Source organism: Ursus maritimus, unplaced genomic scaffold, assembly GCF_017311325.1.
Source record: "Ursus maritimus isolate PB19 unplaced genomic scaffold, ASM1731132v1 scaffold_3, whole genome shotgun sequence".
NCBI lineage: Eukaryota > Metazoa > Chordata > Mammalia > Carnivora > Ursidae > Ursus > Ursus maritimus.
In genome coordinates, this window is record NW_024425563.1 from 47,731,977 (window position 1) to 47,759,064 (window position 27,088).

The following is a 27,088-nucleotide window of genomic DNA, read 5'->3' on the forward strand; positions in this document are numbered from 1 at the left end:
CCCCCCCACCCAAGTCCTGAACCCCATGAGCCTGCATTCTTCAGAGTTTTACAGATCTTACAAACATCCTCTGGAAAATCAACCAAATTGTATAAATAGTCTTTCTTCAGCCTCCACAGAATTGAGGATTTTAAAGCTAATTCAAGGTTTTTACAAGCCCAACAAATACAGTTGTAAAAATGCCATTGGAAAGATATCACATTTTACAAAATGAGATTGATCCATGTTCTGTAAAAGTCAACTATCTCGAAGGCACACCTATCAAGCAAGGGAAAGCAACCCAGGATATGCTTTTCACATCCTGCCTGGGGAAGGACAGGCCTGGGACCACGGTAAAAAGCAATGCAGACGGTTCCTGGAGCCGTGGAGGCAGCTATTCCCATTATTGGAGACTGCAGGCGGCAGGCCCCCAACAGTCCCAGGAAAGGCATGGAAGAGGGTACACCCCTGGACAGTGAGGGCTATGGGGCGCCCAGCAAACCAAGCACATCAATGATCTCACAGCCTTGGGACATCCCAGCTGCCCTTTATGCCTGGCTGGGCAGGGACTTTGAGTCGCTGTGCCTCGGGAATGAGGACAGAGATTCCACATCTGGATCTGTCTCAGCTCTGAGCAGTCCGGGTGTCGGGAGGGCGAGTCCCAAGTGCTCGGCGAGGGGAGCAGGTCCCACGGCAGGCTTCGGAGCTCAGTCTCAAGGCCACTCCTCTGTAGGTCCCGTTCTTGTTGAAACCAGTGCTTTCTGGCCTCCCAGTTCCTGGGTTCAAAGGTGGGACGGGGACGCACAGCTTGTGGGGTGCTTTGAGGCCACGCAGTCGCTGGCCTTTGGAGGGGAGCCCGGCGGCACTCAAAGGAGACGTGTTGTATGTGGGAGGATGGGGCCGGCGGGGGAAGACGTTTGGCCGCATCCTGGTCAGCTTGAGGTGAGCCTTCCGCACCCGGCGGCAGGGAGGCCCAGGCCCTTGGTGGGTGTAGGGAAGGAGAGCTGGAAGGGATGCACCGATTCCTGATTCCTAAGGTGCAGGAGTGCGGAGCAGGACTCGAAGGCCTGGTTTCTCAGACCCCCTTCTCCAGCTCTGGAACCCGCACCCACCCTTAGGGGAGTGCGGAGGGAGGGGCAAACTCAGGGCCCTGCCCGGAGGGCAGGCCGACGGGGAGCAAAGCCTTCGTTGTCACCGCCCCTCCGGGCGCGGGGTTGTCAGGTTTCCTGTTTGGAAAGAAAAACCAGCAAAATCCGACCAGGCAAGAAAGGGAGGAGGAAGGAGCGGGCCTGGCGGGGCCTTTGCGGCGGCCCGGACTCCAGTGCCCCTACCCCGGCCTGATTCGCACGCCCCTACCCGGGCGGTGCCCGCCGCTGGCGTTCGGGAAGAGAGCCGGGCCGGCTGGCTGTGCGCGCCCATTAATCTGCCGGGCGGGCGGCGGGCGGGCGGGCTGGGGGCTGTTTGTAACTTTGCTGCCTCGGTCGCCGCGGTCCCCGGGGAGCGGGCTCCAGCGCTCGCTCCCATTGGCCGCCGCCGCGTCAGCTGGTGCGATTTGCTGCTGTCGCTTTTGGCGTTCGGCCATCCAGAAACAAACCAGTTCGATGACTACTAATAGTTATAGCCAGATGTACTAATACACAACAAATCACAGTCCTGCAGAGGGGCGCGCAAATGAGTTCCTATTTTGTGAATCCCACTTTCCCCGGGAGCCTGCCCAGCGGCCAGGACTCCTTCTTGGGCCAGCTGCCCCTCTACCCGGCCGGCTATGACGCGCTGAGGCCCTTCCCGGCCTCGTACGGGGCGTCGAGCCTCCCGGACAAGACGTACACCTCACCTTGTTTCTACCAACAGTCCAACTCGGTCCTGGCCTGCAACCGGGCGTCCTACGAGTACGGGGCCTCGTGTATCTATTCTGATAAGGACCTCAGTGGCGCCTCGCCCTCGGGCAGTGGCAAGCAGAGGGGCCCCGGGGACTACCTGCACTTTTCTCCCGAGCAGCAGTACAAACCCGACAGCAGCAGCGTGCCGGGCAAAGCCCTCCATGACGAAGGCACCGACCGGAAGTACACGAGCCCTGTTTACCCCTGGATGCAGCGGATGAACTCCTGCGCGGGTAAGGCATTTCCCTGCAGCCCCCCCAAGAGAGTGGAGGGAGAGGGGGAGAGGGGCAGGGAAAGGAGGAAGGAAGGAGGAGACAGAGAAAGTAGAAAGAGGAAATAGAAAGGAGGAAAGAATGAACAAAGTTTTTCGGCTTTCTAAAGAGATTTTACAAACAACAACCACCACCCAACCCATTCCCAGTGAGGCAATCAAGCTGTGGCAAAGTGAAGGCGGAGCACTAGCATCCATGTAAGGTGACACCTTAGGGGATCCAGAGGGGTCACTGCCACTCTATGTGAGACTCTGTGACAGGGGCAACCTGAACAGAGAGCTAGGCTGGATGGGAGGAGTGCCTGCCCACACTTCAGTCTGGTAACACCCTGCTCAGATCCCCAAGCAGGGATGGCCTTCTGCACCCATCACTGATAACTCCCCTTCACTCCCCAACCCATCTCCTTTCTGCCTTTCAGAAACCCATATAGATAGAGGCTCTCACTTGGCCTCTTCTAGTGTCTCCCTAAAGCCTTGGAGGGCCACATCCCCAGCCTCAGGATTTTTTCTCTTTCTCCTCCCTCCCCTCCTCCCCCTTCCACTCAACTGCTCACTCTTAGCCAACTTCTGCCTCCTTTTGAGGCCCTGCCTGAGTCTCACACATCCAGCTTGGGGGGAGCCCCCCACCCATGGGCTCTTTTGGCACCAGAACAGATAGCCCATCACAGTCCTATATTTCCAGAAACCCCAGATGGCCCATAGCTCCATCCCTTTGCCTCTGGTTTCCAAAAATTCGACAGAGAATCCTTTTTAGCAGAGCAGAACCTAATGCAGATTTTTAAACTGACAGTGTTTTGCTTTAAGATCCACTTGTTTTTTCAAGGGAGCTCTGCATTTCTCAGAAGGGCCATACAATTTGGGGGAGTTTGCAAAGATTTGAGGGGGCTGACCATTTTTCTTCCAAAAAAAAAACCCCAAAAAACCAAACATATTAAGCCCTGACATGTCTGGCCACAGTAACACCTTCACAGAAATCTGTGTGTGAATTCCGAGTGTCCACCCTACTCACAGGGTTCCACACCCATCACTTCCAGACACATACCCTACACTCCCACAAAAACACGACTCAGGTACCCTGAATTAAGAATGCTCTTTCTATTCTTTTGCTTGCAATGGTTTTCTTACAGGGCAGATTTTTCAAAAACTATAACTTCTCACTCCGAATTGTTTTAGGTGGAAAACATCTCGCTTGGTATGAAATAATCTTCTCCCATCCTGCCGGCTTTTGGCCTTAGACATAGCGAAAGAGGCTGGAGTGGAGGCGGGTGGTTTCCAGTTTAGAGGCCAGGGGCGCGGGGCTGACTGGTTCGGCTGCCGGGATGCTGGCTCACCGGCGCCCGGCCGTTTCTGCCCGCAGGTGCTGTGTATGGGAGTCACGGGCGCCGAGGCCGCCAGACCTACACGCGCTACCAGACGCTGGAGCTGGAGAAGGAGTTCCACTTCAACCGCTACCTGACGCGGCGCCGCCGCATCGAGATCGCTAACGCGCTCTGCCTCACCGAGCGCCAGATCAAAATCTGGTTCCAGAACCGCCGCATGAAGTGGAAAAAGGAAAATAAACTCATCAATTCCACGCAGCCCAGCGGGGAGGACGCTGAGGCAAAGGCGGGCGAGTAGACGCCTGGGCAGGGACCAGGCCAGCGCCGCAACCTCCCTCGGCTTTGCCCCCTTGCCTTCGCCTGCTCCCCAACTTTTCTCCCCCGCCTGCTCCCATCCGGGGGGCTTCTGCAGCTTCAGGGGAGCCGGAGCTTTGCAAATGCCTGAGCATTTATTTCTTACAAAAAAAAAAAAAATCCTACACACAGCCAATCCCAGCGGTGGAGCGGGGCGCACTGCACACACAGTCCTGCTCTCTAAGGCTGCCCTAGCAGGCTCCGGATCCCAGGGCGCGCCCCGAATTCGTCCCCGGCTCTTGTGCTAGCGCCTTTGCGTGCCCCTGAGCTCGGGACGCGGGGTTGCTGGAGAGGAAAGAACCTGGGCCGAGCCCCTTTCGGTGTCTGGGCGTTTCCGCCTCGGTCCCTCGCCACCAAGTCCCGGAGGTCACCACCAAATCGACTCAAGCCACTGGGAATAGGGGGCCTAAAGGCTGGGGCCCCAGCACTGCAGTGGCATCCCAGGCCGCTCCTGGACAGGAAGAAGCGTGAGGAACAAAGGGGGCCCTGAGACAGCCTAGTCTCTCGGCCCCGCGCGCAACCGTCTGTGGAAGAGAAGCAGCCTCAGCCGAGCCGACCCAACCTGGGCGCGGGTGGAACTTTACAGCCCCCGGAGAGACTGGGCTTCCGAAGGCTCCAGCTCCGGATCCCGGATCCCGGATCCCGAATCCCCGCCTCCGATAGTGCCTGCGCTGCTACCAGAGTAGCTTTCAGGACCTAAAGAGGGGGCTCAGGGCCATGGAAACGGCAAGAGTCCTGGTTTCCAAATGTGCCAGTGGTGCCTGCGACGCTCAGCCTCCAGCGGGAAATACCCCCCATGCCTTTCGGCTATATTTGTGATTTACTTTCGTCCTTCAGGACCCAGGAAAATAACTACGAAGATACTAGGCACTGCCACGAAATGCTTCCATTAGCACCCTCATTTTACTTCTGGAGGTCTGAGCAAGACCCTAATAATTCGGCCCAGGGATCCCCAGCCTCCAAGCAGCTTCTGTGGCTGCAGGGAGTCTGGGCCCACTCTCTGGGTTCACGGAGAACCCTCCGACTTGGGGCCCGGCTGCCTCGAGGAAAGGGACCTGGTGGTGAAGATTCTCCAGATTGGATACTTAAAGCAAATCAAATAGCAAACTAATGACACGAAAACCATATTTACACGAAAGAAAAATCGACTCCGGTTATAAAAGTGTATGGAATTTGACCTCGCCTCGGAGAAACACTACACAAAAGCTATCTTTAATAGACGCCTGTCATTTAAGAGCGGCAGGGACACTGTCCCTCATGCACTCACAGAAAAACAGAGCCGTAATTGTAGCTGCTGCTGCGGGCAGGATTTATTTCTCCAATTGGCTAAATGGCCTCCCCCCTTCCCCGAAGGTGATATCTGTATTTTCAAATTTCAGAGCTGCCGACACGACGGGCAGAACCGACCCCAACCTCGACACAAAAATAAGAGGGGCTGCACAGCGGGGAAATAAAGTTGTTGTAAATAAAATCCAAGTCACCATCTCCCCCCAGTCCTCTGCATCCTCGCCGGGCGCGCGATCGGCAGCTGACGGCCTCACAATTGGTACATCCTAATGGAACTGCGAGGGAAATGCAATAATTTTGCCATAATGGGCTGTAACCTCAATTCGACCCCGGCCCTTGCAGCCCTGGGTCGGAAGCGGAGCGATGCTTCCTGCCTCCAGCGGGTGGCGCTCGAGTCCGACTGAACGGCGGCGGCGGGTGGCGGGCACGCGCCTGGGGCGCGCGCGCCACCCCTCTCGCCTCCACCCAACTCCCCCATTAGTGCACGAGTTTACCTCTAGAGGTCATCAGGCAGGATTTACGACTGGACAACAAAAGCACGTGATTCGAAGTCGTACCCCATATTTGGGTGCCTACGTAGGAGGGAACCAAGTACATGTCCCAGTCATTTCCATAATTCATCATAAATTGTGCAAGGGTGCTATAGACGCACAAACGACCGCGAGCCACAAATCAAGCACACATATCAAAAAACAAATGAGCTCTTATTTTGTAAACTCATTTTGCGGTCGCTATCCAAATGGCCCGGACTACCAGTTGCATAATTATGGAGATCATAGTTCCGTGAGCGAGCAATTCAGGGACTCGGCGAGCATGCACTCCGGCAGGTACGGCTACGGCTACAATGGCATGGATCTCAGCGTCGGCCGCTCAGGCTCCGGCCACTTTGGCTCCGGGGAGCGCGCCCGCAGCTACGCGGCCGGCGCCAGCGCGGCGCCTGCCGAGCCCAGGTACAGCCAGCCGGCCACGTCCACGCACTCGCCTCCGCCCGACCCGCTGCCCTGCTCCGCCGTGGCCCCCTCGCCCGGCAGCGACAGCCACCACGGCGGGAAAAACTCCCTGGGCAACTCCAGCGGCGCCTCGGCCAACGCCGGCAGCACCCACATCAGCAGCAGAGAGGGGGTTGGCACGGCGTCCGGAGCCGAGGAGGACGCCCCCGCCAGCAGCGAGCAGGCGAGCGCGCAGAGCGAGCCGAGCCCGGCGCCGCCCGCCCAACCCCAGATCTACCCCTGGATGCGCAAGCTGCACATAAGTCATGGTAAAGCCAGCCTTTTTCTAAATCCACGCGGCCGCGGGGGCGCGGCTCTCGGTCCCCCTTCTCTTCTTTACCGCCCTCTCTCCCCATCTCTCTCCTGGTCTCGCCTCTCCCAGCCCTGTGGAGTCTCTCCTCGCCCTTCTCCTTCCCCTGCCTTCCTCCTTTCACCTTCTGTTCTCTGCAGTGCCCAACGCTCGCAAATGGGGAAGGGGGAGGAGAAGGGCCGCTGGCCAGGCAAGTTTAGATGTCGAAACCGGGGGAAAAGGAAAAATCCCATATCGAACCCCAGCGCCTCGGAACGCGCTCCCGGGTCAGGCCAGCCGAGCAGGGCGCAGAGAGGTAGAGGATGGCAGTAGGGGCTGTGAATCGGGCTTGTCAGGGCGGATAATTTATGAGGAGGGCTACGCTGGGGAAACAGCGTTACTAATTAGAGTCCCCGAAAAGGGGCTTGGGGGGGAATAATCGAGGCGAGAGCCGGCGGGATTCTGAAGTTTGGGAGCAGAAGGGACAGCAGGAAAGGGAAGAAAAAGAAAGCAGGCGCCCCAAGCGTGCAGGCTGGAACAGAAGGCGGCTCGCGGGCTGGAACTTTAAGGGAGGGTGACCTGGAGGCCACTTGGGCGCTCAGGAAAGGGCCTTGCTTCCGTGGGTTTCTGAGAGGTGGGCTGCCTGGGAGGGCTGTGCCCCGCCTCGGGACTGCCAGGGGCAGGGCCAGAGGGCAGGAGAGGGGTGAAGGAAAGCCGGGCGATCCTCCGGGACGCGGCTCCTGCCTCAGATGGGCCGATTGTTCCCAGAGTCCAAATTGTATTGTTTTCTCTCTAGAAAGGAAGAGGGAAGGAAATTCGGGAGGGGTGGGCAGGCGAGGAGAGAGGACTTGTTGAGCTTTTCTCCCCTGTACCCTGCGCAGGACCCTAGCTGGACTTGGGTAACCAGGGGCTGAGGAGTTGGTGGCTAAATGGCTGACTTTTCTGTTGCAGACAACATAGGCGGCCCGGAAGGCAAAAGGGCCCGGACGGCCTACACGCGCTACCAGACCCTAGAGCTGGAGAAGGAGTTCCACTTCAACCGCTACCTGACCCGCCGAAGAAGGATTGAAATAGCACATGCTCTTTGCCTCTCCGAGAGACAAATTAAAATCTGGTTCCAAAACCGGAGAATGAAGTGGAAAAAAGATAATAAGCTGAAAAGCATGAGCATGGCGGCGGCGGGAGGGGCCTTCCGCCCCTGAGTATTTGAGCGTTTAAAGTACTGAGCAGTATTAGCGGATCCCGCGTAGTGTCAGTACTAAGGTGACTTTCTGAAACTCCCTTGTGTTCCTTCTGTGAAGAAGCCCTGTTCTCGTTGCCCTAATTCATCTTTTAATCATGAGCCTGTTTATTGCCATTATAGCGCCTGTATAAGTAGATCTGCTTTCTGTTCATCTCTTTGTCCTGAATGGCTTTGTCTTGAAAAAAAAATAGATGTTTTAACTTATTTATATGAAGCAAGCTGTGTTACTTGAAGTAACTATAACAAAAAAGAGAAAAAAAACACACAAAAAAGTCCCCCTTCAACCTCGTTTAGTGCCAATGTTGTGTGTTGCACTCCAGTTGTTTAACTGTGCATGTGAGTGGAAGTGTTCCTGTCTCAATAGCTTCAAGCTGTTAAAGATATTTTTATTCAAACTACCTATATTCCTTGTGTAATTAATGCTGTCGTAGAGGTGACTTGATGAGACACAACTTAACTTGTTTGACGTGTAGTGACTAGTGACTCTGTGACGAAAACTGTGACTCCGAGCGGTGTGTCCCTGCGTGCCTTTGTAGGACCCTTTGCACGAACTCTGGAAGTGGCTCTCATAAGCGCAGCTTCAGTGATGTATGTTTTTGTGAACAAAGTTACAAATATTGTCCGAGTCTGGCTGTTTAAGCAAACTGTGATCAGCTTTTTTTTTTTTTTTTTGTATTTGTTTTTAAGGAAAAAATACTGACTGGAAACAAAAAATAAACTTTCTATTGTAAGTTCTCTTGGTCTGGTTTGTGCCCAAAGAGCGAGCGGCTCTTTCTGCTCTTCTGTCTGTCCAGTGCTGGAAGGCAGTGAGTCTGAGGTTACCTGAGCAGCCTGCCTGTGCAAGGGGACCTCAGACCAACACCCTGACCCGCGACCTCCCTCACTCTGACCCATCAGAGTTCAGGGCAGAAGGTGGGAAAGCTGTAGGTGGTTCCAGAGCCTGAGTCCAACCTGCCCATCTCTGAGGAAACCAAGTTAACTTGCTGGGTACAAGAAAAGAGGAAGAGAGAGAAAGGAGCAAGAGCACAGGGCTTTGTTAGCAGTCCTCAGGGCCCACACAGATGCTGCCTCCCTCCTGAGGTCATCCTAGGCCTCCACTTGCTGAAGAGGCTGCTGTGCCAGGTTGTGGCTCCCAACCCCTCTGCCCCTAACCCACCCAGGCACCCCTTCCCATTCCTCACCCTGAGCCCAGTTGGCTTCTTTTGCTACAACTAATTTGCTACAAATGGAAGGTACTTACCCCATCCTAGCTCGATTGGGAAACTCCTCAGAGCGGCTAAAGCGCAACTAGAGATTTGCACATTTACCGACTGCTTACACTGATGCCGTCTTTCCTTTTAAAAGTTATAAAACAGTAAACTTTATAAGCCCCAGTTCCGGCTATATGACATTTGGGTGCCAAATGAATAGGGTTTTGTCTATGAATTAGATCGTAAAATCATCCATAGCACAGACAGATCGGCTCACTGGCTATAAAACGTCACGTGGGGCCATTAAAGTAAGTTTTATGGTTTTGGGGAGTTGACATCCAACATTATATACCACATAACATATAATCTCACTGACGCTGGACTCCATTTGACTCTTTTGCAGGCTACGTGTGCCGCCTGGTCATTCAAATTGTCAATTTTAGGTCCAGAAGTGTCCAAACCACAAGTTCTCAAAACTCTCTGAAAAATGGCTCCCTCCGACTTAAGGTAAGCTCGCCTCCTGAGCGCTTTCAAGTTTATTTGTACTCTGAAAACTTTCTTCCTCGATCTCTCTCTCTCTCTCTCTCTCTCTGGTTCAGTAACTCTGAGGTTGCCTCTGAATTCAAAAGGGCAGAGCCAACTTGTCCTCTGCCCACAGGAGCAGCGCCAGGAGCCCGCTCTGCGGAGGCACCCCGGTGAAAAGCGCCTGTGGCCGCCGCGTCCCCAGGCCTAACTTTAATTGCTGCACCACCGCGAATGTTAATGACTTCCGCTGCTCTAGCCGGCGTGCAAAAGATGATTTTTGTGTGCGAACGGGCCTGTGTGCCGAGACTTGGCAAGGCCGCCCCCCATTCCGGGGCTGGCGGGGCTGGCTCGTCGGGGGGTAGCGGAGCCCTAGGGTGGGGGCTGGGAGACAGTGGGGCGCCGGCCGCGGGCGCCGAGGGCCGCGCTGCGCTGGGGAGTGCTTGCAGTTTGAAAGAAAGGCCCGGGCAGGGCCGAGGCGGACTCTGGCGGGATTCCTTACGGGGCTGTGGCAATATGTCTTCGCGGGCCGGGGTCATTTGGCAGCCCTGAATTGAGGCGGCTGCCTTCGGGGCCGAGTTTCAGGCTGGCTCGTGAGAGAGCCGGAGGGTGGCAGAGGCCGGCGAGGCGCGGGCCGCACCTCCAGGCTGGGCCCCTGGGTTGCCAGGCCCAGCCGGGCACTGTGGGGACTGCGGGTCCCCACCTGGGGGGAGGGCTCAGCACGCCCTCCCCCCGCACCCGGGACCAGGCCCTGAACCTTGCTGGCCTGCACGTTCTTTTTATTTCGGTGGGACTGTTCTCACCCGCCTGTGAGTCTGAAGCAATAAACTTTATGGCCGGATTTAACTTTAGTCTTTGAATCCCCAGGCTAAATGAAAGGAGTTAAAGCGCTTTCTTTTCTTCCGCCTTCCCTTTCTTCTCTCTCTCTTCTTCCCTTTTCCTCTCCTCCTTTGTAGAATTAAGACCCGCAGGCGCAGGACGCTCAAAAGGCAACTTAGGGATCCCCCTAGGTAACACTAAAGATTAGAGAAATTTACTCCTCCTCAACATACAGACAAATTCTGTCTTCCAAACTGTGCCCTAAAGTTTTGGGGGAAGTCGAGGTGTCTTCAATGCCCAACTTAAAAGTCCCCAGAGCCATTAGGTTGTTTTTCCTGACACGTCATAAAGGATAGTTTAGGGAAGAAACTGGTCGTTTGTCAGTAGGAGATTTCCGCCTTTCTTTTGTTAGCTGCTCTTTCTGTTTGATCCCAGGAAATTTACATAATCTATGATTTCCAAAACAGTTCCCAATATTGCTCCAACAGTGAAGTGAGGTGAAATAAATTTTTCCAGGCTACAATTCCAACTTGGCCTCAGCCACCACCCCCTCTGGCCCCAAACCCTCACATTCTTCAGTGGCAAAGTGACTGGGGATGCTGTGGCCTGTCCAGGGGTCTTTCTCTGAATGGGTACCCACAAGGGACCTAGCAGATTTCCCCCACTCCCTCTGAAGAATTAAACCAAATTCTCCAGCTCTGAAATAAAATTAAAAAAAAATAGGACCTTCTGTCTCCAAATGCCTTTCTCCTTAGGAGCTGGATAGTTTGCTGCAAGTGCTAATTGGTAAAGATACTTACTAAGTGTTTAAAATGAAAAAAAATTAAGATATAGTTTTGGAATTTCAACAAACTTTATTGTGCAGAGGCCACTTAAACTCAGCATAAGTCCAACAGTTGTCCCCAAAGTCAGAGGTCCAAAAAACAAACCTGGAAAGTGTTTTGAAAAATCAAAACCCTCCCACAAGTCCCACATCTCTGAAATAGTGGCAAGGCAGAGCCCTGAAGTCATCCTGCATGACCTATTAAAGTACTGATATTTCAGCACTCAGGAAGAGTGTCCGCATCTTAGTGGGAGCCAGATTATAAACTCTATTTGGGTTCTCTTTTGTCATTTTGCGTGTCTGTGAGAATTCTGGAGTCTTTGTTTTGCTGCTCTGACTTTTGAGTTCTTTACTGAAAAATATTGGGTTAAGGTTTTATTTTAGTTACTCATTTGGTGATCTTGCTTGAGTGATTTCTTGGTGACTAAAATTAGTAGCAGAAAAAAAGAGCGATAGTTCTGGCAGGTTCATTTGAGTAACTTGCCCGGAGGAAGCGTCCACACCACCTCCGTGGCCACATCCCACCCTGGGTGTGGGAATGGGCAGAAAGGCTGTTGGACCGATATCCAGCTTTACCCAATGTAGAGAATCTTTCCCATGAATTAAAACACACACACACACACACACACACACACACACACACACACACAGGCTATATATATTGTCAGCTTGCTTATTTCTGTCTGTTGTAATCTTCATAAAAGTTCAGAGTTCCTAAGAGAGCAGATTAACTCACAAGGAGTTAAATGACTTCTTAAAAATACAGCATCCAGTCAAACCTATGTGAGTGTTATTGGAGAAATTTTTTTCTTCCTATTTTCATAGGAAGCATAGTAAAGAGGATGGCTGGTTATCTGCTCATTTTGTAGATAAGTTATTTCTTCTTGTGCATTCTTTGGTGTTGTTTTGCAGAGGAACTTACTTAGAAAAAAATCTCTGTCATTAAGGGCTTTATGAAGACATCCAGCTTCAGCCGGTGGCAGAAGTCTCTGTGCTCCTCATCTTGTAAAAGGAGAAGGTGTCCAGTATGTGCAGGGCCTCGTTTGTTTCTACAAGCTGAAGAGACAATATTTCCTGAACTATAAATATAATAGGAAGCTTCTGGTCACACTTACTTAGGGGTTTGTTAGGGTTTCCATGGTCTAATTTCACAACATTATGCCGAGATTCCTTTTCCCCAGCTCTTTCCCCTGCTTTATTGTTGGCGGCTCTGGGAGAGCAAGACAGAATTTTCTACCAGAAATAGAGTCGTGTTCATTTGTTGAGATGTGAAGAGTATTATATCCAAACAATTAGTGAGGGGAGAGCAAATTACATCTGAAAGATGGGCTATTAAAGAAGAAAACAATCCTTTTAGCTTAAAAGATGCCCTTCGAAGCCTCTCCCCTGCCTTAGCTCTGAGTCTGTCTGAGGTTTGCCCACCATGGAGAGTGCAGAATGTTGTGGACTCCATCCCTTTGGCTTCTAAGGCAGAATTTCTTTCTAGTCAATGACAAAACTATAAACAGGGCTTCCAAACAAGGCTGAGGGGGTCAGCCTAGGTTCCCACCCACATAGGAAAGGGGAACCACGGTCCTGGCCATTCTAAACCCCAGAACTGGAAGATCTGCCTAGGTCTGTTTTGTTTGGTGTTTTTCACAAAGAATGCTGTCCTTCTCCCACCAGGTCCCCTCCCCATAAACCCGTCTTTTCAATAATAATATTTGTTATGAAGGTTATTGGGTAATTATCGCGATTTTGTGAAGCAGCCCTTGCTGGAGGTGAAGTCTGTCATCGCCTAACAAATGACGCCCGTGCAGTTCACTGCCGGGTTAAGTAAATGCAGAGAAGATAAATCTGCACACCCTAGGAATCGCCAGCAGAGCACGCTTTAGTACAAGTTCACAGTCAACTCGCCTGCCTGGGCCAGCTCTCCCAACAATTAGGGCTGCATCTTTATTTTTAAATAAAGAAAAAAAAAATATCTCCAACTCCCACTGCCTGCTTTCTCCCTGTCTTCTTTTTTTCTTTCACTTTTTTTGAGGTTCCACCCTCCCATTCCAAATTTTCCCTGTAAATGTGATGATGAGTGATTTTGAAAATAATCTCCCTCCTATTTAAGCGCTGACAAAAAGAGGTAGGAGGCTGATTTAACAGGAAATACAGTCACAAACGCCCTGAAATATCCAATTCACCCTCTTAATCCAAAAGGCAGTGGCAGAAGCAGGGTGTCCCTGCGATCCTGGGGGGGCCCCTTCCCCCTGAAAGAAGAGGCACAGCTTTGTGTATCTTTGTGGCTAGTGCGTTGCAACTGTGGGTCAAAAAGTTGAGGGTCAAAAGTTTATGTTGTGCAGCACTCTTAGTCATCTGCCCAGACAGAGTTTGATGTCAATGTTAGAGCTGCGATCTTGACTATCAGCACAAAAGATAAAATGGCTCGGAGTGACGCGTGTATCATGGTATGGACTCCAGGTGAACCCTAGTGGTTGAATGACCTCAATTACGGAGGAAAGGATAGAAAATTCCTCTTTTCAAGAGTAATACATGCTGTATTTCATCTTGAATTATCGCTCCCATTCTGAGGGAATAGCACCAGGTAAATAGGCATAGATTACTGAAACACCAACACCTTAGATGCTGGAGAACCAGGAATCTGTTTGTGGGTTTGTCACAAAATTAAAAAGCTCAAAACTCATCAATGGGCCTTTAAGAAGTAACGTAGCAAGTTTTCAAGGTTTCATCATATTTTCAAGGGCAAGAGAACCGGGCAGGACACTTCCTTTATTTGAAAATTGTTATTTTGATTGGACAGTTTCTTTTTCAGACATATAATGATCCCTCAAGTGTGTGAGAACAAGGGCAGGCACTGGCACTTCTTGCAAAATGTATTCTCTGCAATTTTCAAACACAGAATGCTTTTTCTGAAACCTCCACCCACTAAATGCAAAGAGTTCTCAGAGCTGGGAAGGGAAGGAAGGAAGTGGAAATGCTCCCGAAAGGGCAGGATCCTTCCACCCTCCACCAGGGAGAAAATGCTTATTGGTACCATGAAAATGTTCCTGCTGTTGGAAATTTTTCATTATGTTTGTTGTTAACCCTACACCGAATATACAAGAAATGCTACAATCTGTAAGTGGGTAACTAAACTGAAAAGAATATGCCATTTGAACAGGAAAATGGAATCCACAAATGCCAGGCCATTTCCGTTAAGACCACCGTGAGGGACTTCTCTTCTCCAGAAAATACTCTTTAAAAATACATTTGGAATAAAAGCTAAGGAGAGGGAAAGCAAGCTCAGGAGGAAGGGTGGGAGAGCAGAAAAGAAAGGAAATAGTGTATTAAGGAAGCCAACTGGAACCATGCCTCATGTGTGAGTTGCAACTGGAGAACTAAACAATATTTTATTTTTCATGCACCTATATTAGCTGTAAATGTTGGTGCCATTAGAATCTGTTTTCTGGGTGGGGGACATATTGTCCTTTTCTATGTATTGATCTTCAAGTAATCAGAGTAGGAAAACAGAAGAGAAAAAATGAATTTTTTTCTACATTCTCCTTTTTAACTTTAGAGATGAGTTAATTCAACTACTCAGAATGTGAACTCTTGTAGGGATATTTAAGATCATCCCAGTATATTCTGGTTGATTGGATTTGCTGGTGCCAGGTACGTTTAGTGGTAAAGTAAATATTTCCTAAGCACCGCCTTCATGGAAGTAATCAGATTGCTTCCACTGTGCAATGTGTAAAGTTTTCACTCTGGCCAAGAGCTTGAAGCCAAATGGGGGTGTGCCAGATGAAAATAGAAGAAAGGAAACAACTGTGGTGATTGCTGTTATAGCAATGAACACTTCACCACATCTGGGCTAGCGAAATGAAGAAAACTGAACCCCCTTCTATTACTCACCAAGACAATTATGTGTCTCTTCAAGAAAACCTTGTTACTGTATTATTGGTTAAAAGCGTGCCATACCTTAGAAACATGTCAACTTCAATAAGCATAGACACCCCTGAGCCAGTTTTAAACTTAAAAAAAAAAAAAAAAGTACCTGCAGAAGTTACTGCTTTTAGAGTACCTACTTTTTTATTTGGAGGATTTTTATTTTTAGGCCCCTTACACAATTCAGGTTAAAATTCAGGTTTAATCCGGATACACATTTCAATCCTTACGCGTGGATTGTGTTCACTCTTATAAACTACTACAAGGAAACTGCCTCTTGGTCGAATGGCTGATAAAGTATTGCTTCTCTAAAATCATATGCCTAGTGTAGGTATGGGGGAAGTCCTCAAATGCCACTGTCAGGCATTTTGAAATTCAGCTATTCCCGTGTGCGCTCCAGAGACTTGCTTCAGACAGAGAACAGTCTGGAGAACTCTCGCTCTAAAGAACAAAGGACAAATACAGTCAATACATTCCATAACGTTTACATTTCCTTTGCTTTTCCCCTTGGTTTTCCCTGAGAAGGAGTGACCTGGGCAAAGCACCCTGCTCTCTAAAAGACACTGTATAGACCTTTTAGAAGCGCAAAGTCCAAGGCCGAGGTGAACTTCAGGTCAGCGCGTCTAACAAATATGAAAATGTCGGCTAGTGAAGGGCGCGCCTTGTGATTTAACAAAGACTGTCAATGTGTAAGATTAATAAGAAACAAAATGCGCACGGTGTCACTGTTCGGTCACTTTGAAACTTGGGACAGGGTTGCATTCAAGAGGGAAGGCTGTTCCAAATATATTCAAAATGATTCAAATCAGATTCAAACGAGGCTGCGAACACTGCCTCCCTCTCGCCCTCCCTCTCCCTTAGACTCCTTCGCTCTCCTTTTCCATCTGGGATTCGAGGACATGATGAAAAGTTATTTCACTTAATGGGATTTTAAGAAAGCTTTTGTTGGGGATATATGTTATCTCTGCACGTGGAAATGAACAAATGCGCTCACCAGTTTCCCAAGAAAAGGATAACGCTTCCACCCTGCTAGGGACTGGAGCCAGTTGGTGTGCGAAGATTAGCACGCTCCCTCTCTGCTCGATTTCAGAGCATCCCATCTTTTCTCGGGCGAGATGCTGCTGGTAAACTTCAGTTTATTTATTAATTGAGTTAGTCTCTTCCTGGCTTTACTTTGGTGTGTTGGATCTTATGTAAAGGCAAGAGGTTTTGGGTTTTTTTTAAGCGTTTTTCTAAAGATTATTTGATTCAATGGAATGATGCGATGGCTTGCAAAGAGAGATTGTGGAAGGATCAGAAAAGGTACTGAGATTGTTTATTACAGCCATAAATCTTGCAGTAAAATGTCAAAATGTCGGTGTGTGAGATAACACTTGGTGGTCCTGGCTCCGTTTGTGTTTATGATAGGAACCACAAAGACAAGTTACAGGCCTTGGGGGATTCTGTGTAAGCCCATCTTCCTAAAGTAATAGAACCACATGAAACACAGGCACAGTTAACTCGTTTAGGTTAACCATATACAAAACAGTGCCTGTGCCTCGTTAATACTTTAAAATAGAAACTCGGTAGAAGGTTCTGAGGCTAAACAACATGAATTTTGTGTTTTAGTGTCTGTAAATAATATTAAACAGATGTAGTTAAGACCCTAGTACTCAAGGCTGATGACATGAGGAGGGCAAAATTTCCTTGTCATGTTTTTTTTCTCCCCCTGAAGCTTAGAATGCCACGTTTTGTAAATTACACTATGTACGTATATATTGTTCATATAAAATAGTATATAAAATATGTATATATTATTTTTTCTTGCTGTAGAGAAATACTGGTTTAGGTAGCTGTATCACAGGCTTGATTTCCCCCCAACTATAGAGAGGAGGTCTAAAGATTACACTCAGCGTTGATTTCTGTCTGTGGCTCAGATTTCATTTAAAAAAATTTCAGGGTGCCCCGTGTCGGTGGACAGCACTCTTCAGACACACACATCCAATGTGGGAAACCTCTTTGTACCACTTCAGGGTGATTCCAGTTGGAAAGCTAACATGATCCCTTTTTTAACCTCTTTTCCTAAATTAGTTTAAAGATTAGTCCCATATAATAGGCTTTATGTGGCTAAGCATTAAATGACTATCCATCAAATGGATATAGTCCAGCATTTAGTAACTCATATGAGTAAGCGATATAAATGAAGATAGAATTGACATTCCTTTTGAAGTGTCTCCAGGCTTAGGCTATAACTTTCCTTGTCTGCAGTCCAGACTCAGTGGTGAGAAGGCTGTTTATACTGCTCTTTGAAAAATCAACTAAGGTGCACCAGCTGAAAAATCCTTGATTTGCATGCCAATATGAAAGTATTTTTAGCATAGTGACTGTGCTAGTTTGCACTGCTTTTATCTAGGCTGAAAAGTAGAGGATCCAGGTGTGTCTGTTACTCAGAAAATGAAAGGGAAAGTACACACTACTAGTAAGGCATCAGTATTTACTTCAAGATCAACATTAGGTGGAATTAATACGTAATTTATTTGTTAATAATGGCGTAATTAGTTTACCCATCAAATTTCAATTACCAAATGGCAGGCAACAGTCCTCTCTCCCCTTTCCAGAGCTACTGATATCGTTAATATGCTAATTTTCAGCAATTCAGAAATTATAGACTATCCTGTAAATATAACTTTAGCCTCAAATACAGCCTGAGAAAGCAGCATCCAAAAGACAAAATATAGAATTCTTAGCGGGGAAAGACCCGTCCGTGATCACACTGGGCACAGTGCCTATTCCGTCCTTGGCTTGTTTTTGTTTGGGGTTTGTTCTGAAATAGGAAGTTGTTGGTTTCAAAGTTCGATTTTGTGGGGGCGTCGCTGCTACCTATCCCCACCTTTGGGCTACCTTTTCTCTCACAGTCGCACCTAGTAAATGCAAGCATGTTTAACTCTCACATCGACACCTCCATCAAATGAGATGCTATTAGAAAGGTTTTGATTTTTCTTAGGAAAAAATCAAATAGATTCTGTCTCTAAAAGGAAGAAAAAATGAAAACGGCCCATCCGGTTATACTGGAATGGCCTTGCTTTACATCCTCGGGCCGATTTCTCTCAGCTATTCACCCACCCACCCTTCGCGGCTCCTCCCGGGCTTCTCAAAGCAGGGAATCTCTGGAGCACGAAGTGGGGAAGAGGATCAGCTGGTGGAAAAAATGGGCCTGTTGGCGTTATTCGTTTTATTCCGGGGCCAGGATTAAAAGCGGGATACCTCCAAAGTCTCACGCCATTCCCTCCCCCCGCCGGCCTCGAACCCTGGAAGACGACATCTGACCAGGCTAGGCTGGGCCCGAGGTCAGCGCTGGGCTGCTGTCACCCGGCTGCCCCGAGGCCGGCACGAAAAGGGCCCGGCCTGGGCGTCCAAGAGGACCAGAAGCACTGGCGGGCCCCGAATTCCCAGCAGGACTCAAAGTTGGGGGGTTGGGGGGACCAAAGCCCCAGCTCCCTCCCACCGCCGGAGGCCGGACAGCGGCATCCATCACCCGCCCGCGCGCTTCCTGATCCGGGTCCGCGCGCGCGGCGCGCCCATTGGCGGGGGCTGGTCACGTGGTGGGTACTGGGCGGGGGCGCGCGCGGATCTGGAGACAGTGCGCTGCGAGAGCGGGGCGGTGGGGAGGAGCGGCGTTAACTTTGGTGAAGCGCTTGGCGCGTGAGGAGGTGTGGGCGCTGACGGCTGGGAGGGAAGTGGACAGAGGAAAAAAGGGGATGTGGGCCAGGCAGGAGGAGGCCTGCGAGCCCAGAAAAACGACAACGCGAGAAAAATTAGTATTTTTGCACTTCACAAATTAATGACTAAGCTCATGCTTTTGATAAACTAATTAGATTTAGCCCAGTTCCTCCTTGAGAGTAGTCACAAGAGTTATGTAGCTGCCCTCGGGCGGCGAGACGGCGCAACACCAGGCGGGGGCCCCAGAAGCACAGCAGCTCCCCTAGCGCCGGGCAAGCCCCAGCACCTGCCGGCGCAGCAGCCCCAGCTCCCCCACGCGGGCAATATAGACTCCCCGCTCTACTACACGCCACGGCCGCCCATGAGGCCTCCTTTACTCTCCTGCGGCCGCTGGGCTTCTACTCCCCAAGGCATTATGCCGCCGTGGACGCCGGCTACCTGGTGGATGCTGGTCAGCGGCGCCAGCCTGGCAGAAGACAGCCCGAGCAGCCCCCGGCGCGAGCCAAGGGTCCTGCGCACGGCCTGCACGCGAGCCACGTCCTGCAGCCCGGGCGGCAGCCCCAGCCGCCGCCTCCCCCGCAGCATCGCGCGGCACCCCCAGCACCCCCGCGGCGTTGCGAGGCGGCTCCAGCCACCCCGGGCGTCCCGGCAGGGGGCAGCGCCCCCGCGTGCCCGCTGCTCCTGGCCGACAAGAGCCCGCCGGGCCTGAAGGGCAAAGAGCCTGTGGTGTACCCCTGGATGAAGAAGATCCATGTCAGCGCCGGTACGTGGCGCCGCTGGGGAGGCGCGGGAGGGTGGGCTGGGGCCGGGCCGGGCTTCGGGGGTCGGGGCGAGGGTCAGAAGAAGAGGCTGAGGGGAAGGGGGCCTCTGGAGGGGAGCCCCCATCTGGCCCGAGCTACAGTGGGATGTGGGTGTGTGCGCGCCAGCCAGCCGCCTGATCCTAACGTGAGAACCCTTTTGTACCCGGGGTCCCTTTATCGAGAGATTTACGAGACGCCAAACTGTTAGGGCAGTAATTATAGCCCCCATAAATTTAATTGCCCTGGCAGAGGCTTCAGGCCATGTGTCTTTGAAGCTTTTCTTCAGCCCCAATGCCCAGCACCATTCTTTATGGCTCTCGGGTGTTTCCCGTTGTCAATAGCCTGTGAAACATTTTCTTTGCCGTTTTATGTATCTTGCGTGAACTTGGTGTCAGGTTATTATATAATGATGATGTCCAATTGCTCTTCCCCACCCCACCTTCTCTCTCCTCCTCCTTTCCCTCTCTTCCACTCCCTCCTCCTTGGCCTTCTCCTTCGGGGTTGTGGGCGTTCAGTCAACCCCAGTTATAACGGAGGGGAGCCCAAGCGCTCTCGAACCGCATACACCCGACAGCAGGTCTTGGAGCTGGAGAAGGAGTTCCACTTTAACCGCTACCTGACCCGGCGGCGCCGCATCGAGATCGCCCACACGCTCTGCTTGTCCGAGCGCCAGGTCAAGATCTGGTTTCAGAACCGGAGGATGAAGTGGAAGAAAGATCACAAATTGCCCAACACTAAGATGCGATCCTCCAACTCGGCTTCGGCCTCAGCAGGCCCGCCAGGGAAAGCACAAACCCAGAGCCCGCACCTGCATCCCCACCCCCACCAGGGTGCCTCCACACCCATTCCTTCCTCCATATAATCTTCTAGAGATCTAGACCAGTTTCATTCCCTCACCTGCTTTTCCCCCTCTTCTCCCCTTTTCCCCATACCCCTACCTGACTGGACCATAACAGACCCCAAAACAAAACCCAACTTGGTGAAAAGGATAATAAAAAAGAAGACATTATCCTGGTAAGAATGGGTGCTGGTTGACACCTAAGAGAGGACAATAGCCAGGATGCTGGCTGATGGAACAACCTGCTGGCCTGAATAAGGCAGCCAGGTTTGGGTACCTGAGAAGGACCACTTGGCAACAAATACTTTTGAGATGGCTAAAGTCAGCTGGACAGCCCATGCTGACTGGGGACATATACATGTATATTTGTGGCAAACAGAAGAAAACAGACCCTTTTCCCACCTTCCCTACCTCCCCCTTCCACATTAAGGCAGCTCATACAAGCTTGTATTGAACTGAATAAATGAGTAGACATTGTGGACCTCACAAGATTATTTAATTCTCAAAATGTATAGACCTTGATGGTAGATGTGACACATGTTAGTTTCCTTTCCTTGCATTTATTTAAAGTATTGTTGTAGAGTTGTTGTTGTCTTATTCTGAGGCACAATCTCGGGGGAGAGGGGAGTGCATTTAGACCCATGTGCAACTGTACAAATTGTGGTGTGGCTATGTAAAAAAGCCATGTGCTAAGAATAAACTCTGTTTCAAAAACCATTAAAGTTCTAAGACACATTTGTGTGTTTCCTACTTTTAATTTAAAAAAAAAAAGTTCTCTGGATTGAGATGTTTGACCCTGCATGTAAAAATCCTATAGATGGCTCGAGTTATGTTCGCTTGGTTTCTGACTGCTCACATAATGTGTGTGAGTGTGTTCAACTTGAGCTGAACTCTTGTCAAGTTTGACCCACTGTGGGAAAAGTTCCAAAGAGCAGGGAGGCTCTTGAGCTCTGAGAGGGCTCCTCTTCTTCCCAAACTTGGCCAGGCTTTCAGGCTTCAAGTCTCTGTAAGGCATAGAAACGTGTCCTTCCCTGCAATGAAAGGTGAAACCGCGCAATGCTGAGGGCCCAGGGGTTTCTGCAGCTGTTCTACACGCTGAACTCTGAGCACACTTGGAAAGAAGTGGTCCCTTTGGTATTTATTGCACCTTCACACTTAATCTGCCTGTTTCCCTGGAGATAAAAAAAATAGTTTGTGCAGAGAGTTGAGATTGCTTCTTGTTTCTTGGCTGTTTTTAAGGTTCTCTTCACCAACTACAGCTTGGGGATTTTTGTTTTTCTTTCTCTCTTTCTTCCTGTCTTTCTTTCCTTCTCTCTTTTTGCAGAAGCAAGAGCTTTCAAAATAAACTGAATTTTCCCGGTAAACCCTCCAAAGTCTCTCTGAGGAAAGAAAAAGCAGAATGACACTCCCAAAATGTACCCCAAGCAAGGTAGACCTCGGAGTATTCAGTGCTGGAAAAAAGCCAAACTCTGAGCTAGGGTCACTTTCCTCAAATGCTCCTGGATCTTTCTGCCCAACCTAAAGATCTAGATTCAAAGGTTGGAAATCAAATCCCACAGCTCAATCTCTGTAACTCTAGTATTTATTTACTGATTTACAAATCAGTAAAGAGGATTTAGACCCGGTTGTCACTGAAGGGAGGATTCTGCAGCGCGATGCAGAAAACCAACACACAGCAGCCCCAGAATATAACTGTCACCTGGCTATGAATGGCTGCAGTGTTTAATTCATGCTGTAATTTTAGCAGAGATGGGAGGGGGCACTCACCTACCTTTGCTATAGCAGAGGAATTTTAAGCACATTTTCCCATCAGTGGCAAACCCTTAGCCAGCGGTCAGTGCTGTTCCTCCTTTTGCCGCTGCTGCCCTGTGTGTGATACAGGCAAGGGTGATCAGTTCCCTACCTATGAACAGACCCGTATCTAGGAGGAGAGTGGTGGACACCAGTCTCTGAGGGGCCTCCACCTCACCCCAAGAAAATTCAGGGGCAAACAAATACACATCTTCCCAAGTCAGGCCAAAACTGGCATGAAGCGCCTTCTATCCTGTGTGCACGGGTGCCAGGGCGTTCTGGAGTCACTGCAACTGCTGCTGAAACTTATTAACCCTCCCCCCACAACACGCACTTGTAAAACGAAATTAAATCACGCTGAAAATAGCAATTTTCCCAGGAATCATTAATCACCTCATACAATAAATACTTCTTTGTAATTCAACAGCAATTCTGAAAGGCATTCTCTGGGAAAAGTCTGTGGAGAAGCGAGGGATCTTCTTGCAAATAATATGGTCTCGGGCAAAGACGCAGCATCTTGGCTGTCTGCTCAAAAAATGCCTAGACTCTTGGTGGAAATTGAGTGTCGAGCTGCAAAACCTCAAATGGCAGATTATCATCATTTAAGGTAAATTCTTATATTTCTCCTTTGTAGGGAAGGAGGGGTATAGGGGCATTCATTAGCTTCATACTGGAGACAGTTGTATGGGGATAAAAGGGATAACTTTCTTTAGCTTACTCTTATAGTCTATCCAGGAAAGGAAGAGAAAAAATTGAAAGATTGTTTTTCTAATATACCAGGACAAAATGGCATTTTTGTCGAAACTGTCTTGATTATTAAGGTATCGGTAAGTTTTGCAAAGCCAAAATTATCCAAAATGACCCAAACAATTGTGTCATTTCTTTACAGTGTTTTGCCTGTTTTAGATTTGCTTTTTAAGGGAGCTTGGTATTACAGCTTAGAAAATCCCCCTTTGGGCTTTAAAATAATGCATTGTCTTCCCTTTGCTAGGGCAACCATAAGAGTTCACCCAGAGGACAAATTTTCTATCTCATTAATTGTTTTTTTTTTTTTAAAGCGAACCCTAGTGGCCCCTCAAACCCTTGACCTTTAAAGACAGTATTTTGTGTAAGCTCTATAATTCTCCAACCAAAATGACCCTTACACATGCTCTCCTCTTCTTTTTCTCTTTTTCCCTCCTTCCCTCTAACACATACTCCTTTGCTTTAGTCACAGAGCCAAGCTGTGCATGACTCTGGAGATAAAAGTTTTGTCAACATCTGAAATCAACCTAAATCGGATAGGAGACACTTTAATGGTCACAGTTTGAATTAAGTACTTAACACTCTCCCCCTTGAAGAAAAATGGCACTTTGCAGGCTCTCTTTCCTAGTTTTGCTGAAATCTACGATATAGGAATTCAACTGTGACAGGCATAGTAGAGTACTTAATACCCAGGATGGAGCTCATGGGAAGATTACCTAGATATATGGGGAGTGGGCCCTCTGCACAGCATCTCTGACTCTATACCCAGCTATCCTAGGGTGCCCACATTCCCCCCACCTCTCAGCTTTCTCCCCATGGGGTGGGGATCACCATCTCTGCTCTGTCTCCCTGCTCGCCTAAGCATCCAAACTGTGCGGCTCTTCTCACTGCCTTCCCTCCGGCAGTTTCAGCATAGAAACCGATCAAGAACTCTTTAGAATGAAAAGAAAGAAAGACCCCAAAGAATGAATGTAGCAAACAGAAACCTGGGGCTTCCCATCTGAATGGGTGGGGTTTCTATGAAATCAGTGGGCTGTTCTTTGCACTCCCTTGGTCTGCATCCCTAGCCTGGGTCATGTATTGAAGAACACAGGCTCACCCTTCCCAAGGGCTGTTCCTGTTGCTCCTTCTCTAGATTGTACACCATGGGCCCAAGAATAACTCTGCTTCCTCTCTCAAAAGACTGCGGGCTGGGAAAAATAGGAGGAGGAAAGAATGTGGGTTCTAACTTCTTGATAGCATCAGGGAGGCTGCTGGGGCTGTTAGGAAACATTCTAGTCTGAAACTTCTGTCTTGGAATTCTGGCGTCTCTTCTTCCCAAGGCCCCAAACGCATGGAGTAACTCCCCTTACCCCCTCAGGCCACCTCCCCTCTCTCCGGACTTGATTTCTGGGGCTAAAAGAGATCCCTGTTTGAAAGAATGTCTGAGGTGAAAGAGATGTGGAGGCCATTTTGGCTCAGTCTTCTCAGTTTACCCTTGAGGAAACTAAGGCAGCTAATAGTCCCCCCATGTTCATGTTAGTGAATGTATAGGTTGGATAGAGCCTTGGTCTCACCTTGGAGAGGGGTAAGTGCACAGCCATCTTTCCTCTGCGGAAGCCTATTCTGCCTGGAATGGACGTGGGCATCTGGGCTTACACTTGACTTGGGTGGCCACACGTGTGCTGTAGCCAGAGGAGGCTGCGTTCTTGCCTGATGCGCCCTCAAATCGCCCCAGGAGATTATGCAACCAAAGCACCTTAGCCAAGGTGCTGAGACAAGTGGGCTCTCCTCTGGGCTCAGGAGGGCATAGATGCCAGGGTGTCTGGGAGATGGGTGGGCACCCCACTGTCCATAATGCTTATATTTCCAGAATGACTAATTCTACTATGCTGGCCCTGGGATTTTCATGGCAGTCGCTGGCCCCAGAGTCGAGCAAGGAGCAAGGGTGTCTGCTTCCGGAGGCCTGGGAACTAAAAGAGCCAAACAAGGACCGTAGTTGCTGCAGATAAAGGTGTAGCGCCAGTTCGAGGGAGATATTGAAATTGTAATCTTTTGAGGTCACGTGACTCATTAAATAATTAATGCGGACCGTCAGGAATGGATCGGAGTCGTCAGGGCCTCACTAGGAATGAATCTCTCAGAAGTGAGACCCCAACTTCCTATTTGATTTTTAAAAAACACCCCCCCCCCAGATTTATCTCCAAAGGCTTTTAACTCCTTCAGGAGGGCTGAAGAGAGCCCTTCGGCGGGGAGGACCGGAGCTGGCGGGCCCACGCTGGGTCTTGGGGCTTTTTCTTCAGGGTTTCCGCAAGTCCGGGGAGCGCGCCGTGTCCGGGGAAACGTGAGTTGGGGCTGGGTTTTCTGCGGTCACATCCTGGCTTTAGTGATGAAGTGGGACGGATGCGCAGACAGTTGGTAATGTTCTGATTCACACTGGGGAAGGCTGCAGAGATACCACAGGACCGGCGCGCGGCTTTGTTCAATTTTCCCGGTGTTCATAAATCACCCGCGCCGGGCGAGCGAGGGAGCAAGCGAGCGCCAAAAACGCCAAGAGGCGGTGGCCATTGCAGAGGGAGAGACCTGGGCAGCATGTCTTTGTGACTCATTAGTCTGAACGATTTATGGGGAACAGCAGCCATGAATATTTGACTTGGGGATAAGGAAATAGCAACAACAATAATAACCATAATAATTACAATACTCCTAAGCATCGTTGGGGGGAGGGGTGGCGGATGGTGGCATAGCGGATCTTTCTGGAGCGAAGTCGAATGGCACCAAGAAGGGTAGCTAAGCCCCACCTTGCTCAGAGTCACTCCAGGAGCCCCAAGGCCAGGAGCACTTCCTTTGGGGATACAGAGGGCGAGTTTGAACAAGAGAAAGGGGGCCCAGCGCGGACTCTTGAGTCCCAAGGGCCTGACAGAGGGTGGGGGCTGCAGGTTGAGGTGGTGGCAGAGGGCAACTAGTTTCTGGTTTGTGGCCACTTGTTCAATGTGCTGGGGGGGGGGCCCTGAAGCCTGAGGGTCAGGGGGCTTGTCAGCTATTTGGTAGCCTCTCAGGCTCTCAGCAGGATTGCATGGGCTGGAGACAGGCATGGAGGGCGGGTTTGGGGCAGGCTGGCGTGTGGGGAGGCTACTCGGGCCTGGGTGAAAGGGTAGTGGGGGATAGGGTTGCGGAACAGAGTCCTAGTCAGCAGAGAACTTCTCCCAGCTTGGTTTCAGCACTGAGGATGATTCTTTCCTCCCTTCCCCAGCGTCTTCGCTCCATCCCCCGAAAGTTGACTGACCATTTGCTAGTTAGAGAGCAAGACAGGGTTGCAAATATCTTGAGGGATGAGTTGGCAGCAGAAATAGGGCATCGGATGGCTTGTCGTTGCTGCATAAGGCCAGGCTGAATAGGCCCCCCAGACCGGGTATTGTCCGATGTCTGCCTCCTTGCCATTTCCCCCCATTTCCAACAGCCATGGTTGGCCTGCTCTGAGGGACTGGGTGCTGCGGTAGTCCCGCCAGCCCACTGGGACCGAGAAGTGACGCACCCAGGGCTTGAATGAACCAGAAGACAAAACCTCTCAAGACTGCCCCCCGGCCCAGGGACTGAGCCGGGGTCTAGTTTCCCGCCAAACAGAAATGAACACTATTAGTGAGGTTTCAAGAGAGTCCGTGATTGAATGCTCCCAGATAGGGCTTCCCTTTGTTAGCCAAAGAAAATAAAGCGTGCATTCACATTCCCCAAGTTGAGGTGCGTGAGGAGCTCTCGGAGCAGAGCTGGCACCAAAGGCGAAGCTTCCTCCACCTTCCCATCTTCCTCTGCCCGTCCATTTTCTTCCCCCTACCCTCTTTCCTCATCCCACCCCCCGTAAAAAGAAAGAAAGAGGAGAATGTGGGTGCGGAGATGGAGTATGTATTTATTTTACAAAAATAAATCACCATCTTCAGGCCATTCTTAGACTGGACCCTTACAAGCAACGAGTGCGCCTCATGGACGAGTGCCCTGGCGACTCCTCCGTGTCCGCGTCACCCCGGGGGCCACCGTGGCGCCCGCGCCGGCCGCCCTTCCAACTCCGGTGCTCCAACTCCCTTCCTTCGCAGCCACCGTTTACCCTCTGCTGTTTATTTGTCCGCAGAGCGCCGGCACACCGGAAAAGGCGATTCCCTGAGTGCCCCGAGTTGGAGACAATCACTGGATCCGTCTTCGTCTTTCGAGGTAAGCGCGGCGCTAACTCTGCACTCCGCCGGGCTTTGCACGGGCCTTTGGAGGGAGTTTACTCTTCCAAGGAGCTGCAGCCCTCTGAAAGAGGTTCTGGTCAATATTTAACTTCGGAGGCATTTTGGAGCTGGGTTCCCTTCAGCTGCACTCC

General features: G+C 50.3%; 4 protein-coding genes across 5 annotated transcripts in view; all 4 read left to right on the forward strand.

Moving 5' to 3' along the window:
• HOXA3 (homeobox A3) overlaps positions 1-27,088 on the forward strand; it is a 45,812-nt gene that overhangs the window by 3,006 nt on the left and 15,718 nt on the right. Inside the window, exons 2-4 of one of the 2 annotated variants that reach the window (XM_040644157.1) lie at positions 9,205-9,308; positions 22,436-22,615; positions 26,855-26,934. The gene's annotated coding sequence lies outside the window, so the exon portion shown is untranslated. The remainder of the gene's footprint in view (positions 1-9,204; positions 9,309-22,435; positions 22,616-26,854; positions 26,935-27,088) is intronic. The other variant, XM_040644158.1, reaches the window with a different exon arrangement.
• Positions 1,482-4,272, forward strand: HOXA6 (homeobox A6). The gene is made up of 2 exons (XM_008686433.2): positions 1,482-2,092; positions 3,488-4,272. The coding sequence occupies exons 1-2, from the start codon at positions 1,651-1,653 to the stop codon at positions 3,745-3,747; spliced, it is 702 nt and encodes a 233-aa protein (XP_008684655.1). The 5' UTR covers positions 1,482-1,650; the 3' UTR covers positions 3,748-4,272.
• On the forward strand, positions 4,408-8,325 carry HOXA5 (homeobox A5). Its single transcript, XM_040644160.1, has 2 exons — positions 4,408-6,348; positions 7,320-8,325. The coding sequence occupies exons 1-2, from the start codon at positions 5,454-5,456 to the stop codon at positions 7,568-7,570; spliced, it is 1,146 nt and encodes a 381-aa protein (XP_040500094.1). The 5' UTR covers positions 4,408-5,453; the 3' UTR covers positions 7,571-8,325.
• HOXA4 (homeobox A4) lies at positions 16,145-20,952 on the forward strand. Its single transcript, XM_040644558.1, is given in 4 exon segments — positions 16,145-16,182; positions 18,909-19,342; positions 19,895-20,115; positions 20,117-20,952. Coding segments are annotated over 4 exon segments (834 nt in total). The 3' UTR covers positions 20,258-20,952.